The sequence below is a fragment of the Gymnogyps californianus genome, chromosome 4, assembly GCF_018139145.2.
Source record: "Gymnogyps californianus isolate 813 chromosome 4, ASM1813914v2, whole genome shotgun sequence".
Classification (NCBI taxonomy): Eukaryota; Metazoa; Chordata; class Aves; order Accipitriformes; family Cathartidae; genus Gymnogyps; species Gymnogyps californianus.
This window is the reverse complement of record NC_059474.1, coordinates 82,434,851-82,451,407: the sequence shown is the minus strand read 5'-3', so window position 1 is coordinate 82,451,407 and position 16,557 is coordinate 82,434,851. Positions and strand designations below refer to the sequence as shown.

General features: G+C 43.2%; 1 protein-coding gene across 1 annotated transcript in view; it reads left to right on the top strand.

The window, feature by feature from the left end:
• The window catches only part of FRAS1 (Fraser extracellular matrix complex subunit 1), a 174,618-nt gene that overhangs the window by 94,204 nt on the left and 63,857 nt on the right, over window positions 1-16,557 (top strand). The window contains exons 19-22 of the mRNA XM_050896422.1: window positions 509-649; window positions 2,693-2,836; window positions 10,244-10,396; window positions 13,262-13,408. Coding sequence (XP_050752379.1) covers window positions 509-649; window positions 2,693-2,836; window positions 10,244-10,396; window positions 13,262-13,408 — 585 coding nt within the window. The remainder of the gene's footprint in view (window positions 1-508; window positions 650-2,692; window positions 2,837-10,243; window positions 10,397-13,261; window positions 13,409-16,557) is intronic.

Below are 16,557 nucleotides of genomic sequence, written 5' to 3'. Positions count from 1 at the left end.
TTGTAATGAGCGTTCACTTCACTAGCTGTAAAGTCAGGTGGCCGGCCCACCTTTATGTGTATTTGCTCTTACTGCTCCAGAATGGCTGATGATAACCATGCAGTGATGCTGGATAGAAAATCCTTCCTGGAGTAAGTGTAGGGTGATAGCGAAAGACGATTTGAGAATCTGGTAAGTTTGCAGAACCCCAGAGCTCTCATAGGGAGGAGAACGGTATTACACAGCGTTGTGCATCTCAGCTTTCCATTTCAGTCATGAATTGTGTGGGTGCAAAGAAAGATTAAATATGCAGCTATCTGTGGTTGCTCCTTATCTTCAAGAAGTGTGCTATACAGCCTTTGTACTCCTGCCCTTTCTACCTTTCACAAGCAGAGAATCCTGTAAAGGAAATACCTTCCTGTCGTCATTGGGGAGAAAGCAATCTAGCCGTGCTCTAGGACAGTAACAACCAAGATAAGCTAGAACTAATTTGGCGCTCTCTGTCTTCTTGTTTTTCCCTTCCCTGCAGAGTGCCACTCCTCCTGTGCAGGCTGCGTGGGGAACACTTCCCAGGACTGTACGGCTTGTCTGTCTTCCCACGTCCTGCTTGAAGGCAGATGCCTCCCTGAGTGCCCAGAGGGGCTGTTCAGCCACGAAGATCGCTGCTACTGTGAGTGCACAGTGCAGGCACCTGCAGCTTATACTGCTGAATTTCATTGCATGCACATTTTGTAATGCATTTCTCAATGTAATTAGAGATGCTGTCAGATTTATATGAGGCTATTTAAGTATTTTCAGGGGAGAATAGGATAGTCCAATTTCAGAAAATGGAATCTCCTCCTAATGGGAGAGAGGCGTACACATTGAATCATAAATTATAATCAGTTTTGCTCCTCTGGACTGTTTCCCTGAAGGTATTTTGTGTTTCATTTCAGTAGGCTTGGCTCATGTTCTTAGCCAGCATGCTGTGGCAAAAGAGGTCTTTACTGGACAGCACTGAAAAATGGTCTGCTTTTATTAGGCTAGATAAGCGTATTGGCCATATGAATTAGCTTTATTTTTAATCCACTCCTGGCTATAGGGCTGGGTTTAGAAGGAAGGAATACTGCAGATACAGGACAAAAGCTATGCCTGATCGGTAGTGGGGACAGCATTGTTTGTTTGTGTCTCAGCCTTGCCCACCAGTCAGCAAGTGGCCTTCGTTCAGCTTGTTTGATCTCATCTAAGCAGTTGACTGTGGCTACTGACCTTCTGAGTGACTGCAGCGATTAAATCCTGTTTGCCACTTGCAGAAAATGGTGGCCTTTGGGGTATGCCGTTCATTATGACCTGCGAAGTACAATGGGTGAGGAAATGCAGGCGTTTGAAATCAGATCAGTCCCTTCAAGGTCATCTGAACGTTGTCTGCTGTTTTATAATAGATTCTTTGGGTCAGGCATCCACGTATCTGTTCTGGCAGTAGGAGAAATTTACTGGTCGCTTCCCTGGGAGGCCTCAAGTTTAGAGAGAGAAACCTCTTCTAAAGTCTATTGCTCTATTTATTCAATTTATTTACCCAAGGAACAACTCTATAAATACATTTATTTGGCAGGCCATTGTAAAGATTCATCAATTTTGAGGTTGTGCGCTGCCACCGTAGATCTGAGGTAACTGCTGAATGCTGCATTATGCAGTTTCAGGCTTATGTAGATGTCTTAGAAACAAAATGTCAGTGTCAGGAAAGTGGCATCTTTCTGTATGCTGCCAGCTTAGCTTTCCTGCAGTTTTTGAACAGCGAAACTCAGTTAATATAGGTTTGTCTAGAAAATTGATTCTTCCTTTTGAACACTGAATTCACGAGCATGATTTCTGAGAAGCTGAGAAGGTGGTGGGACATGACGTGCTAGGTCTTAAACACTGGAGCCTTACGCTGTGGCAGCTGCGAAATGCCCAGCTTCCATGTGGGGAGTGAGCAATTGTATGTAGCCTGGGGGAGTCCTGAGGTGGGAGATTTTTGAAGTTGTGTGCTTTTATTCATAGAAGAGCTTTAAAAGTAGTTTTTAATAATTTTTTACAGATCATTAGCCGTAGTATTTCTATCTCCCTCAGATCTGTAGCATGGAAATCCTGGAAATATGGCATCTGTCTTTAGAGGTGGAAGGATACAAAAGCAGTCTGAGTGAAATATTTTTGAGCACTCTTAACCACTTTCTCTGCAATCTTTTTGTTGAGCTTTTAGCAGACAGAATAGCTAATGAGCTGGCATGGCATTCAGGTTTTATAGGTTTCAGTTTGGGAGGGCTTTGTGCAGAAATCATTCCTGGATTTTTCACTCATGAATATCAAACTTATGCCAGTATGATATTCATACAGTCCCAAGATGTTTAATTTATCTCCCCTGTGCATCCCACTCTCTTTCTTGCGTGCACAAGCAGATGCTGGAGGGAGGAATAAAAGGATCAATCTCTTTATATTTTATATTTTGTATAGATCTATACCTTGATTAATGCAGAGAACAAATCACATTTTTAAATTGACAACTCATTTCTCATCTTGTTTATTCAAAATGAGGATGTAAGAGCCTTCCAGACCACAACTTTGCAGTCACTGATGCTATTATGTCCGTGTTTTGTAGGAGTAAATGATTATTATAGGGGCTGGGTTTCTGGGGAGGGGAGAGTGTAAGGTGGACTATACCAAGAGCATAACAACAAGTGTTGATTTTCTTATCCAGCCTGTCATCCATCCTGCAAGACATGCCATGGCCCTTCTGATTTGGAGTGCTTAACCTGCCATCCCCACGCGACTCTAGCTAGTGGAAAATGCAGGACTAGCTGCAAGGAAGAGCAGTATCTCAACCTGGTGGGATATTGTGTGGGTAAGTAAGAGGAGATGACGTGGGTCATACAGTGTGATGATCTTTCTGTGGCATTAACCAGCTACGTGAGCACACACCATGAAGAAATCAAAATGCCTGTTACGAGTAAAATGTCACATGGATGAAAATACCATGAGGAAACTCTCCAGTGTGCATAGTATAGAGCAAAGCCGCTTGCCACTCCTGCTATACATATCTTCACTAGAGCTGCGTGAAGTCAATTGCAAATGGTGTAAGGCAGGTAGTAGGGAGAGGGAGACGCGGCTCTCCTTTGCCAGGCTTGCTGCTGCACGGTTTGGTGCGAAGACTTGAAATCACACGTATGGAACAGTATGTCTGGGAATCATCAGAGCATTCGCATACTTATTCATATCATAATGAGCATGCTCTTAACAATAGGATGGGCTGCAGCTCTGCTCTCTTGAGTGGTGACGTGCTTGCCTTTGCCAGGTCAAGCACTTATCTGTGTCTTGCTCCAGTCTGGGCTTTACAGCATACTGCCTGTCACTGTAGAGCCAAGCCTCGGGGACCCAGAGCCAGGAAAGCTGCTTAGGTCCCACACAGAGCTTCACTAAAGTGAGTTAAGGAAACATTTGTGATTCCGAGAAGCAGTTTATGGGGCCCTAAAGAAAAATTGGCACAGCTAGCATTGCTGTGTGCATTTTTGGGAGGTAATAGGTTTTCTACGTAGGGGTCATACTTTGTGGGTGCTCGGTGCCTGCACTTAAGCCTATCATCAGAAGCCACTGATTGCATTTATCTGTTTAAAAAGAAAAATAGCTTTTAATCCATCACACAGACATGTATAAACATATCCTGGGAACTGCTCCAACAATTTCTGAGCTTTATCAAGCCATTTTTTTCTTTATCAAAAAAAGATATGGTGTGTGAGGCTTAATCTAGGCTGAACAGTTCCAAATGAGATAAGGAATGCTAGGAAAAAGGAAAAATGCGTTAGACGTAATAAATATATCCATTGAGAGGCTATTGTTCTCAATTTAATATAGATGATTCACCTTCACAGAGACTTCTTTTTGTTTACATGTGTTGGGTTTTTTTGAATGAAAGACTTGTTTCTTTGCTCTTCACAGATGAATTTTATGAACCATTTCTTCGTCTTCCTTTTAAACAACAGTTATTGTTTTGTCTGCAGAGACAAAGAGAGGGGGAAACGAAGTATCTGAGGAGTAGGAAAATATCTTAAAAGTATTGTACAGCTCCATAGGTATACAAGAAATCAGGTAGGGGAATCAAGATGTTTCATACAGTCAAGTAATTACAAGATGGAAATAATTCAGCATTTCAGAGTAAAGAGCTGTCTCTGCCCTGTAAAATTGCAACAGCTACAATGATACTTATTAATGCCCTGTCAAGTCATAGCTGTATGCACTTTATTTCTTCCACCTTATTTTCCCATTACTTTGCATTACGCTTCCAATGAAAAAAGGCTGGTGGAAATGTGGTCTTCCAGCTGTAAATTTCATTGGAAAAACTTAGTACCATTTATCATAAACCAGGATTCTTTCTGAGGAGGGTTTACTCTGCTGCTTGCTGCATGCTATGTGCTTTAATTATCCCTTTTAGACTGCTGTTACCTGTAAGTTTGGCAAGATGTCATGGAGCAGTAAGTGTGCTCCCCAAATCCCAGGTGATTAGGTAGACGTCACGGTGCCTGGCAATAATGAGGAGCAGAAATTGGAAACAACGGGCTCGCTCAGGCAATGTGGAGGGCAAGGTTTGACCTCCTGACGCGCTACGCTGACAGTGATGAATCATCGGCAAAGAACCTTGCCTGGCTTTCTGGGCTCCAAAGCAATTGCATTGTGGTGATGCATCCTTTCCTTGCAAACTAACGAGCTTTATTTCGAAGCCCTGTAGGTCATGAACGTGGTCCACTGTTTGGAGACTTGTCTTCTCAAAGTAGAAACATGTTTTCAAGGCTTGGTTCACAGTGCCTGGCATCACTGAGTGTCAGTATTGAGTATTTAGATCTGTGCCCCCAAAACAGGAGAGAAGGCTTCCCAGGTGCAACATAGTAAGAGCATGAGGAGACACCTTTCCTCCTCCCAGGTCTGACCTTAGTCTTGCTGTGTGACTCAATCGTGTCAGTCTTGCCTTAGAGAAGCCAGTACAGATACTCCTTGTAACATGGGAACCCTTCATGTTGACGTGGTCTTGCACATAGATGCATTGACGTTTCTTCGTCTAACTGAAGTTTTGAAAATCCTTGTAGAGGAACATAGCTATTTGTTGCCTTTAAAAAAAAGTTGTGCTTTGGTCTCGGATCTGCAGTCTGAAGTGTGTTGCTCTCTGTGCCAACTTTATGTCTGATGTTTGAGCAAAGGATGTGTGTTGCCAGTTCTGCTAGAGATAAAGAGCTCCACATCCAGGTTGTTAAATTTCACTCATTCTTCTCATTCAGCACTGATTGAAATGCTAAATTTGCCCTTGCAAGTTATTAATTACCAGTTAAAGAGCAGCTGTCCCATAAAAGAGAACATTACAACCCCTGACACTTGCATAATATATGATTTGCATCAGAATCTAACAAAGCTTTTTCCTTTGCTTCCCAAAGCAATATTTTTTTACAATTATCTTCCCATTTATCTCTAATTCCCGACCCTCCAGGCAGAACTATGTTATGACTTATAGGGACTGCTGTGCATTATAGCCACCTGTCATACTTAATGGACCTGCAGGGGAAAATCTTTCATACAGGATGGAGAAAACCAACTGTCACTTGAAACCATTGCCTGTGAATTAATGTTGTTATTGTACATGTTACCTGAATAAGAATTGGAACTTTTGCCTTGTTAATGGAAAAAAAGATCTTGTTTTCAGAACTTTATCAAATAAGCATTTCAAGTGTAAGCAGAAGAAAGACAAAATAGCCTCAAGTTTCAAAAGATCAATGAGTTTCTAAGCTCTGGTTTGGGCACACTGAATTTGTGCCAGTCTTCTTTGAGAGTGCTCAATTGATTAATTTTATTTTGTAGCTAAAGTGTATGTACAGGAATGTGTTTGTGGCTTTAGCAGTGCCCTGTTGAGTCTCAGGGCTTCTGTGTTTTTTGTTTTCCCAGTTTGAAAACACTCTTTGATTTCCCTCTCCCTCTTACACAAGACAACTTCAGCTTCAGGAAACGTTGCAGTCAGCAGTCTAAAAAAATAGCACTGTCGCTAAAGCTGTTGTCCTGCTCATAAAATCCTGCCCTTACTTTCCTGATTTGAATAAATCATATGCCTGTCTTGAGGTTTCCTCGTTGATCTTGAGGCTTCCTCGCTGATCTCTTCCTGACTCGGTGGAAGGGCAATTAGAAAAATGCAGAGGGACTGTGCAATGGTCGAAGCAAGGCGTTCACAGACTGAGCTCTACTGGGTGCGCGGCTAAGGCGTAAAAGGATGCAAAGGACTACCTACCAGATTTAGTAGCAAGGGCAGCTGGCGTGAAATGAAACTCAAAACACCCACTGATACAGTATCCCCCAAGGTCCTGTCTTAACTTCCAGCTGCATCTTCCTTGAAAGGGAACTCCCAAGCCCCATGTTCAGCTGCTCAGGCCCTTGCTTCCTTAGGCTGTGTGCAGTTGCAAAAATGTTCGAAGATAAACGAGAAGAGCTCACTCAGGAGGATGCCTGTAACAAGCCTTTCTGCCTTGCTCTTAAAATTCCAGAAGGGACACTCTGACAACAAGAAATACATTCAGCTCCCTGTAAAATTAATGAGCTGTTGCCATGCTCTTAGCGAGACATTGATATCATCACGAAGAGCTGGAGTTTTGCTGAGCAGAGCAAGAGGGAAATTGGGGGCTTAGCTCCACTTAGTCACTGGCATGCAGCCTGCTACAGAAATTAACAGCTGAGCTGCCAGAGGAGGAAAATGGAAGATCATTTCCCTACTTTGGTCTGGGCTCATTTATGCCAGGCACCATCCAGCTGGATTTTCCACCTTACGCTGCCTAGAGAAGCTCCCACCCTTTTGAGAAGATGCAGGCAGATCCCTGCAAACGTGGTTGCCCTTCACCAGGAGTTCACCTCGCTTGTTTGTGTGACAGATTCCCTTTCAGGTCTTTTAAAGGAGAATCAAAAACCCCCTTCCAACAACCAAATCAAACCAAAAATCCTGGTCAGTGCTAGGTGTCCTTCTGAATCAACCATACTGATTTTCTTTCTGGATTTACTGTAAGGTGCTAGAGAACGTTTGCATGCTGACGTGCCTGTAAATTGCATGGTGTTTTAAGTACTGATGTAGGTAGTGCTCTGTTGTAAACCTCATACCTTACCTTAGAGTATAGTACGAAACTTGCATCAGGAAATTTTTTTGTAAAGAGCCCTTAAGAGGGGAGGTGTATTTAAACAATACAAGTGGTTGATTGCTTAGCAAATGGTGGAACTGAGAGGTAGAAATGCCTCTGGTTTCCTTTATGAGCATTCACAAACACTTTAGAGATTATTTTGTCTCCCCAAACAGCTGCCTTTGTCTTGACAGGCAAGGGAACAATATATAATAGATACTTTCCGTATAGGAAGGGCACTATTTTCTTTGTTTTCTTTGCTTGCTTTGCTTGCTAAGAGAAAGCTAAAGAGAGTGTGGAAGTAAAGTCACTCTGGAAATGGTAATCTGTGTAAGTAATTATACTTTACAATGAAAGTTGCTTTGTAGGAAGATCAGCGATAGGTAAGGTGGTTTGGGTTTTTTTGCATAGAGGTGAATGGACAAGGAGGGAATTAGAGCCAGCTGAAAGGGTAGCAGGAAAAAGTTTTGTTTGGACAGTGGGAGGCAAGTCAGTAGTCTCAAAAAGATGAGTAGGGAGGCATTGGGACTCCGAGCAAGGTGGTGGCATGCTGCCCTGAAGAATCCAGTTTGGATACTGGAAGAAGTCTAAGGGAGTTAAGTAACTGTGTTGCACTGACCTGCAACAAACGTGGGATGTGAAGCCTCTGAAAACCCAAAGCCCGCAGGCGGTAACTTGCCTGCTGGCTGAGCTGGAGTGAGGATTGACAGGGAGAAGGCAGAAGCAGGAAACGAATACGGCTGTGCGGTATTGTTGAGAAGCATCAAGAAAACACTCCACTTCTGTTAGTCCTCGCTTCAAAGGGAGCCTGCTGTGAAAAATTTAAATAATCTTTTCCAAAACAAAGCATTTCTTTCTTTACTCTCTCACTAGTTCCCCAATGTCCCTCAAATTCACCATGAGCGTCAGTTCTGGTTTTTTATTTGGTGTTGTGTGCTCTTTGATCTCCAGGCTTGCAAAGGAGCAAGAGAGTGATGGGGCTGATTCATCCTAAAACAGTAGCTGAGAAAAAGAGCTCTTTCAATACGTAGGAGCAAACACAGAGGCTGTAAAGCAAAAACTGTCCTGCAACAGCACCTAGTTTTGTAGATACTTAGCTTTTTAAACGTTAGTTTGGGAGAGTCTAGTTGTTTACAGTAGATACTAGTTATTTGGACACCCTAAGTTTCCTCTCTCTCATTTTTATGCTCTGTTTACGGAAGCTATTGACCATACACAGTGAGTTTGGTTACTTATTATATCTAGCCAAAGCACTCTGTTAGAGACCAGTGGCTCTGGCAAGAGATTGAACTGGAGGAGTATTATTTTAACAATAAGGGGAGTAGACATATTGCCAGGTAAACATGGAAGCATGAGAAACTAATTTGACTTATGTTAGTTTTATTGAATATAAGTGCATAAAACTCTTCATCCCACCTCCAGCCCTGCGCATATGAATTAAATATGGCGCTCAGGGCCTTTTGGATGATATCTTAGTCCTTGCTCTCTACAGTGAGCTGCGTGTGATCCGTTCTGGCTTCACTGAGGCTACAGATAGATGGCAGGTCTTTCCACTCTGATGTCAGCGCAGGTTTGGGATCTTTGGCTGTGAAGATTTATGGGATGATGCCTTGGGTATTGAGTTCTTTTCCTGTGCGGTCAGAAGCTGCAGTACGATAATCCCTGTAAGCTATAACCCCTCTAAGGAGGTTTTGAGGTTTGTCGCTGAGTTTGGGAGCGTGACCTCATGTGCTGTTTTGCTTTTCTTACCACTGTCCTGACAGTGATGGATTGAGAACCTACAGGGTCACTATCTTAAGCATAATGTTTCTTCTTGCACACCTTTACCTCCCCTCTGGCTGTTAATGTCCCATCTGCAAGGTTGAGAGTGTGGGGCAGAAACTAGATAGATTATACGCACTGTAAAGTCAGGAGGTGAAGGAGGCAGCTGCTTTAAGGACCTTGAATCCCTGCATGCAGTCAGAATTGCATTCATTTCTGAGCTGCATCTGTGCTTTTCCACCGGTGTTTGGTAAGAATCATCTATGTGTAATGTATAGGAGAAGTCAGGCTAGGGTTAGACTCCAGTTGCTATTACGTTCTTGCGGGTATGGGTGCAGAATTCCCCTGGACTCCGATGTGAGCCTGTCTTCAGCTTGTAAAATTAGATTGCCTGACAATCTGTAGTAATGCTGTCACAGGAGACAAAAGACAGAAAGCTGAGCCTTCGGTAGAAATCTGACAAGAGGCCAGGTACTCAAATCAAGCCTCATTATTACAGTTCTTTCAAGACAGTTGTCATTTCCTTTATAATTTGCTGAGTTACCATAATGAGAATTAATTTGGCTTCCAGGTTGCCTTACACTGCACTGTTGTGCATACAAAAGGCTTGTTGTAAAACGTTTTGAGGCACCTAAGTTCAGGCAGAGGTCAGGAGACACAAGCTTGTGTGCTGCTGGGGAAAAATGAAAAAAGGAAAAGGTTTTGAGGCACTCTCCTGCAACTCTAAATGCCGCTCTTGGCTTGGCTTTGAGGTCTGCAGTGGCCTCTTCAGGGTATGGATGTCTCGTTTGTGTGGGAAGATCTGAACAGTAAGGACTACAGGAGAAAGTCGTACAGCTGTACAGGTTGTGCTCTTCGTTTTCCAATGGTGGGAGCAGAGGGAGTTGAATGCCTACAGCTGCCGGCGTAGTTTGTTAAACCTGTAGGTAGAAGCACCTAAAATCAGAGAAGGGTTTGGGGAAAGCGAAGAGCTTTGAACTGGCTTTGTACAAAGCTTTTCCAAGCTCACTTAAGGATGGGAAAGAGGATGCTTGAATGGGGCAGGACAGACGCGGAGAATGTGGTTGCTGAGGAAAAGTGAAAATGTGATGCTCAGGAAGAGCACAAGACAGGGATGAGGGCAAGAGGAAATGAATGCTCCTTGAATGCAGTAATTTCTGGTCATCTCTCTTGCAGACGTCTGCAAGTGCAGTGTTTAGCACCTGATCCCAGCCCTTGTGCACCAGATAGCAGAAAGGGACTCTGAAAGTTACGTCCCTAATGTCTTCCTTGAGTTCGCAGCAACGTGTTTCCCCTTAGCAGTTCTGTTTTGTCCACCTGTGATCACAGTGTCTGTTATTCCCTGCTTCCTTTAGACTGCCACCCTTTGTGCCGTCAGTGTGTGGCCAACCTGCGGGACACCGGCAGCATCTGCCTGAAGTGCCAGAACGCCCGTCACTTGCTCCTGGGGGATCGCTGCATTCCTGACTGTCCGGTGGGATACTATGCGGAGAACGGTGCCTGCAAAAGTGAGTAGTCCCAACAGATGCCTCAAGTAGCTACAAGGGACTGCCTGGATCCTTGCAAGATGTTCCATGAAATGGTTCCTATTTAGTAGAGCAGCTTTGTCCAGCTGTCAGGACACTGCACTGGGAGCTAGAGATGTCCTTCCTGGCTAATAACTCTACCAGCTGGCTGGGAGCTTGCTCCCCGTAATCTGTGTCTGCTTTCAGGCTGTGAGTTCTTTGAGGCAGACAATGCTGTGCTGTCCTGAGCACATGCTGAGGCTGCTGGGACCTAGCCTGATGTTACAATACAATTAGTAAGTGTAATGAGTACCAGACAGCAGTATGTTTGTGAGGAGGGGGTGAAGGTGACTTTTTCTCTCTGGTAAATTCCATCTCTCAAAGGTGGTGGCACAGAGAACAGGATGACGGTACACTATGGTCTGTGTAGGGTAGCTACCCTGAGATCACTCCTAGGAAGAGATGGGCTTCTTAAGCACCAGAAAGGATAACTTCAAACAGAGGCTTTTCATGTGCTCATCACCAAGTCTCCAATTTGTGTGGTGCCAGCACAGTTCTGGGATGCTAACACTTGAAAATACTTTCTGGTTATGTGCTTCAAAGGGCTGTGCAACTTCTGCTCACAGAAGGCAGAACTCTAGCTGGTAGCAACTTCTCAGGAAGTTTGCAACCTGAGATGGAACATCATCCTAGCTAAGGTTTCTCATTGAGACTTGTCTTGCTACAGCAATGTCCAAAAGGCGATCATTCGTAGCAGCTTCTAAAACAAAAAGCCAATTTCATTCAGCCTTTTAGGCTGGCATGATGGATGCCGTGCTCCAGCTGCGTGGGTGAAGCTGCACTGATAGCACATTTTCTTCTCTGGCCTTCTGTGTCTTCACCTATCCATGGATCTCCTCCAGTTTTTGTTGTTGATGTGGTTTTGTATTCCGATCATTGTCTGAGCCGCTTTATATTTCTTAGACTCTTAGAAGGAAGTAGGTTGCTTTTCTTGTTATGTGGCCAACAGAGACATGTTAAAGCCCAGTGCGTCTTGCACTGAGCAAAGGGTATTGCAGTTTATTTTAAGAGAAAGAAATCAAGACGAGAAATTCTGCACATCAGAATTAAGATGTAGATGCTCCTTTTGCAGGAAGTGGCGTTTCCTAATCTAGTCTAACGACTGATGGTTAACCTTCCAAAGCTTATCTCAAGCACTCTGGGAGCTGTGTGTTTATTTCCCTGTTTTTGACAAACGAAATCTCAGAGACTTATGAAATATACTCTGTGTCATTTAATTGGAAAGACCCCTGAGAAAGATATTTTGCCTTCCTGGAAATTTAAGCTTAGGGATAACATTTCCTCCCTTTGGTATAAAGGTTTCATTTAAAAGAAGTTTTGCATTATTCAGATGGTGTCAAAGCTCGTATTACATTTTGTGCTAGCTTTGAAGATCTCCAGCACAGCGTAGTGCAGTTGCTTCTCTGATTTCTTTGCCCACTTTCACTCATGATTAATTTGGCCTGATAGGTGTAATGATGGCATCAATCTTCAGGTAAAGGCCTATCAAGAAACAAAACAGACGAATAATTTTGTGAGTATGTGCCCCCTTTGGAGAAATTAATAGGATACATTGGCCTCATCCACTGTGGTATTTTAAATCTCTTCAATCAGACTAAGAAGCAAGAGAAGTGGGAGATGAAGGGATGGAAAGGAAACAGGGAAAGAAAACAAGAGGGGTGGCATAAAAATACCTCTTCAAAAATGCAGGGAAAGAAGAAGATAGTAATGTGCTTCCTTACTCAAGGCAGTCAGCGGGATCGCTGGCTATGAAGAATTGCAGAAGGATCTTGTAAAACTGAGTGTCTGGGCAGTAAAGCAGGAGGTGTAAGTTTGGTATAGGCAGATGTAATGATGCACACAGGGATACCCGGTTCTAAACTCACCTACAGAATGATGGCATCCTTGCTGTGATAGTGAAGTAATGATCGATCAGCCTGTGAAAGTGGCATCCCAGCGTTCAGCAGTGTTGAAAAAGCAAATCAAATGTTAGGCGCTAGTACAAAAGGAAAGAGGAATAGAAGAATTCGTTCTGCCGCTGTCTAAAGGAGCTGCGTGCTGTGAGCAGTTCTGCCCGTCTCGGAAGGGAAGGGCAGCAGGACTGAATGTGGGGAAGGAATGGCTTCTGTACACTGAGCAACTGAGTAGACCGCAGTGCTTCAACCTGAAAAACAGGAGACCTTAGGAGGGGGGAGATATGACGGAGGCCTACAAAGTCATGAGTGAAATGGAGAGAGGGCGCGTAGAGACTGACTGTTCTCTCTGTGTTGCTTTTTGCAACCGGTAGCAGCTGTGCAACTCCTGCTGAAGGGATGGATGTAAAACTTCAGGGAGGTGTGGAGCTGTCAGAAAAGCACTTGGTGGTTCCTGGGGGGGGGATTCTAAGTAGACAAAGCACATCAGGCTCAGGAGGGTCTGACTTGATAACAGTTGAGAGAAAGCGTGGGAGGAAGGTACTGATACATGCTTGCTCTGTTCTTACTCTTCTCTGATAGACAGGTCTTGGCTGGATCCTGTAGGGTTGTTCTTAAGGGGAAGGGAAGGTTGAAGAGAAGAGGAATGGGGAAAAAGAGAAAGGAGAGGAGAGAGCTAGTGTGCATGGCACACAGAGCACAAATAAATCCATTTAATCTGTCTGTCACAAGCTGCGTTGGCTGTGTTTCTGCTCCTGAGTGCTGTGCACCAGAAAGGGCTTAGACTTAGTAGGAACTTGTGGTACTCAGTATCACCATGCTCAGTTTCTGAGAGCGCTTCTGCTGAACCTTGTGAAATTTGCTCAAAGATCTACTTTTCCTTGAACAGAAACACTTGTTCTTGCTGTCCCTGCAGGGTGTCACCCCTCATGTAAAACCTGTACCGGCGGGGGTCCTTTTTCCTGCTCTTCCTGCAACACCAGCCTGGTTCTCTCCCACACCAGCATGTGCGTACCAGTCTGTTCCCCAGGATACTACAGGGATGACAGGCAGACCTGCAAACGTGAGTGTCTCTCTCCAAGCCATCTCTCCTTTCCACAATGTATTCACCGACATGTCTTTTCTTGTTCTTTCGCTCACTGTTCCTCTTGCCAGGAAAAGAAAGATTTCAAGTGCCTAAAAACTCGACGTGAGTTGACAGAGGTGATTAGCTGCCTTAGAAACAGAGCCTACAGCATGGTTTAAATTGGAACACAGTTGCAGTTTTGTTATAGACTTCAAAGGCAAGAGGCTTTGGGTCCCGTAGTAAAAATCTGCAGGAGGGTTTGTGTGGGCTTCCCTGTTAAGTTGTCTAAGTGGTACATAGAGAAGCAGCCAAAAGTCCTGGTGGATTCTGGGCTTTGTGAAAACTTGACAAGTTTAGACCAGTTTTAATCAATTCTTACTAAGGCAAACCCCCTCCCCACTGCACTACCTGCCATGGAAGCTGTATTAAGACTGTAGTGTATATGTTACGTTTTTCCACATGTGAAACCTCAGTAGAAACAAGGTACAGCTTGGTAGGCACAGCCCTGACTGACTTGAGCTGTGATATTTTTACCTCCTAATGATCTGATGCAATTGATCTGGTGTTAAGTCCAGTAAGTAATGTTTTATCCTACTCCTGCTATCCCTTGTGAATCTCTCAGGGCCTCTCTTTTCCTTTATTATTCTACGTTTGCTCTGGCCCTGACGGCAGTTGGGTTATTCCTCACATTAATTGTTGGGCTTGATGTTCCAAAATGCAAAATTGTATGGCCCAGAGACACAAAAAATATGAAAAAAGCCTGCTTGAATTGACCCATTATAATACACACACCTAAAAATGAGTGAGTGCTTAAGTGGTTTGGTTGCTGTGAACCTGAACACTCAGATTTCTTAAGTCCTGCATGACCCTGATATAAATTATCCTGATTTATGATAAAATAACTCTGTTGCACTGCACTGAGTATCAGTGTCATCCTATCTAGACCCAATTTCTTTACTGATGACGTCAGGAGGAAGCTGATATGGCTGTTAGCTTTACCTGCCTTTTGTTGAAATATATGGTTCTCCTGAAACTATTATTTCTGTCTTATCACCAGAAATGGAGACACCCTGCATAAGTTCAAGGAAATAGGTGGAAGACTTTGTACCATTCTTCCGTTGACAGAAAAAAAGGCTATTCAATGATAATGAAAAAAGGAAAGTAATAAAAAAGATTAATAAAAACAGGAATTATGGGATTCTCACTGTCCTGGCTTGTAGTTTCCTACAAGCTCTACAAGATATTCGCTGTTCTCTCCTGCAGTATGGATTCATTTATTGCTAACTACACCAGAATACCTCCCTTCCTAATTAAAATGCTCTTTTCTAATGAAAACTTTCCTATTGATACCTCCTCCCTCAGGACATCATGGTAGCAGTGGAATGTTCCTGAGGACTGTACCCTTCCTGAATTTGGTTCAGTAGCTCAAATGCAAATAGATTTTTGCAAGCAAATTCAACTCCTCTAATCTCCTTATTGCAAATGGCTTTTTAAGAAGCGTATGTAATCCTTGCGGCAGGAGGCTCAAGGCAAAGTGTGTTGGCGCATTGGATTTTTGTCATTCCAAGTGTCACTTGTGCCTTTTCAAGTGAAGTACTGCTGATAAGCCATGTAGATATAAACTGTCCCAGGCTGCTGGAAAACTACCTCTTAGAGGTAATGAAAATTGTTTAAACGGAGGTTGGCTGTTAGGCTGCGAAAATTTGGTCTCTCTTCAACGTTTATTTTAGTCGCATTGCACTTTTGAGGAACTCGGGTTTGGAATGAAGTTCAGAGAGATGCTGAGTGCACGTGTGGACTCTCGGAGATATTTTTAAACTCAATGACATGCTGGCCGAGGAACAGTGCAAAGCTTAACAAGTTCTTCGGGCTTAAAAATGCAGATGTGGAGTCATGCTGATAAAACAAGCAGACAGGATTGCTTTCAAATACAGTTTTTGCTTGCTGTTCTGGCACGCCTCTGTGAGTAACCTGATTTCTGTAGATTTAGACCTCGTGTGGAATGTTTCACCGTACTTTTAATAGTTGGCTTTTTGTAGCACTTACAAATAGTAATTTTTCTGTGTAGTATTCTTAAGTTAAGTGAAATCAGACTGGCACCAGAGCACCTAAAACCAGCTACTAGATTCTTTAGGTAGACTTTTTGTTAGAAATCATTTGTAGCTCAATAAAATACAGACCTTCTGTGACATTTTTTAGATGAGCTAAAACAAGTAACTCTTTTGAAGGGCACTGGGTTCTCGCTTCAATGCGAGCAACATGGGTATTTTCACATTTACTTTGGTGTTTTGTGGTTATAAAACTCTGTATTGAATTAAAAGCAAATTGAAGTGGATTTCCACAATTAGCGTATCACTAAATTAGCATTCCACAATTAGCATATCACCGGCACATTACCGCAAGTAACATGTTGGTATTTAGCACCTGAACTGTAGTTGCGCTAAATCATATGAGAGGTTTTGTTTGTTTTTTTCCATTAAAAATGGCCAGCTATGCTTTATTCTTCAGTTTAAACACTTGGGACTGTGTTTTCAGAGCTTTTTTCTGATTTATCATAAGTACAGAATTGAGCTTGGGCAAAGATTCTGACTCCGTATGGATTTAGTGACACTCAGGGGTAGTTGGCTGGGAATTTAGCAGCCCCTTTTGCATACGCCGTCCTTGTACTTGCTAGGAGGGCAGTTACGGTTGTTTGTATAAAGCAGACAGGTGAACCTCCATGAGTTTTCTGCATATTATTTTTGTAAAGTTTTGTCCCACCAGAATCAGAGCGAGCTTTTCAGTGCATAGGCAAAGGGCTAGGAAATATTTTTCGGTCTTTCATAGCAGATTGCAATTAAATCTTCTGCTGTGAATTAGCTAAGAGCTCTGACATTGGCACTGAGTACACTTGGCTGTTAGTACAGCCTCCTGAGAAATTTAGACCCTGGACATCAAAGAGGTGAGTTGAAATATTCTGAACCTCTGGACTTTGATCCTAGATTCAGTAAATCCCTGAATTATTTTTTCCTGGCATCTTTATTTGCTCCCTATAGCTCCAAAATTTCACACTGTGTGCAAATAAAAAGGTGGAAACATTAAGTGAAATTAAATGGGCCTTTGGTCCCAGCAAGGTTTGCTAACTGGATTTCAGCAGTCTGTTATGG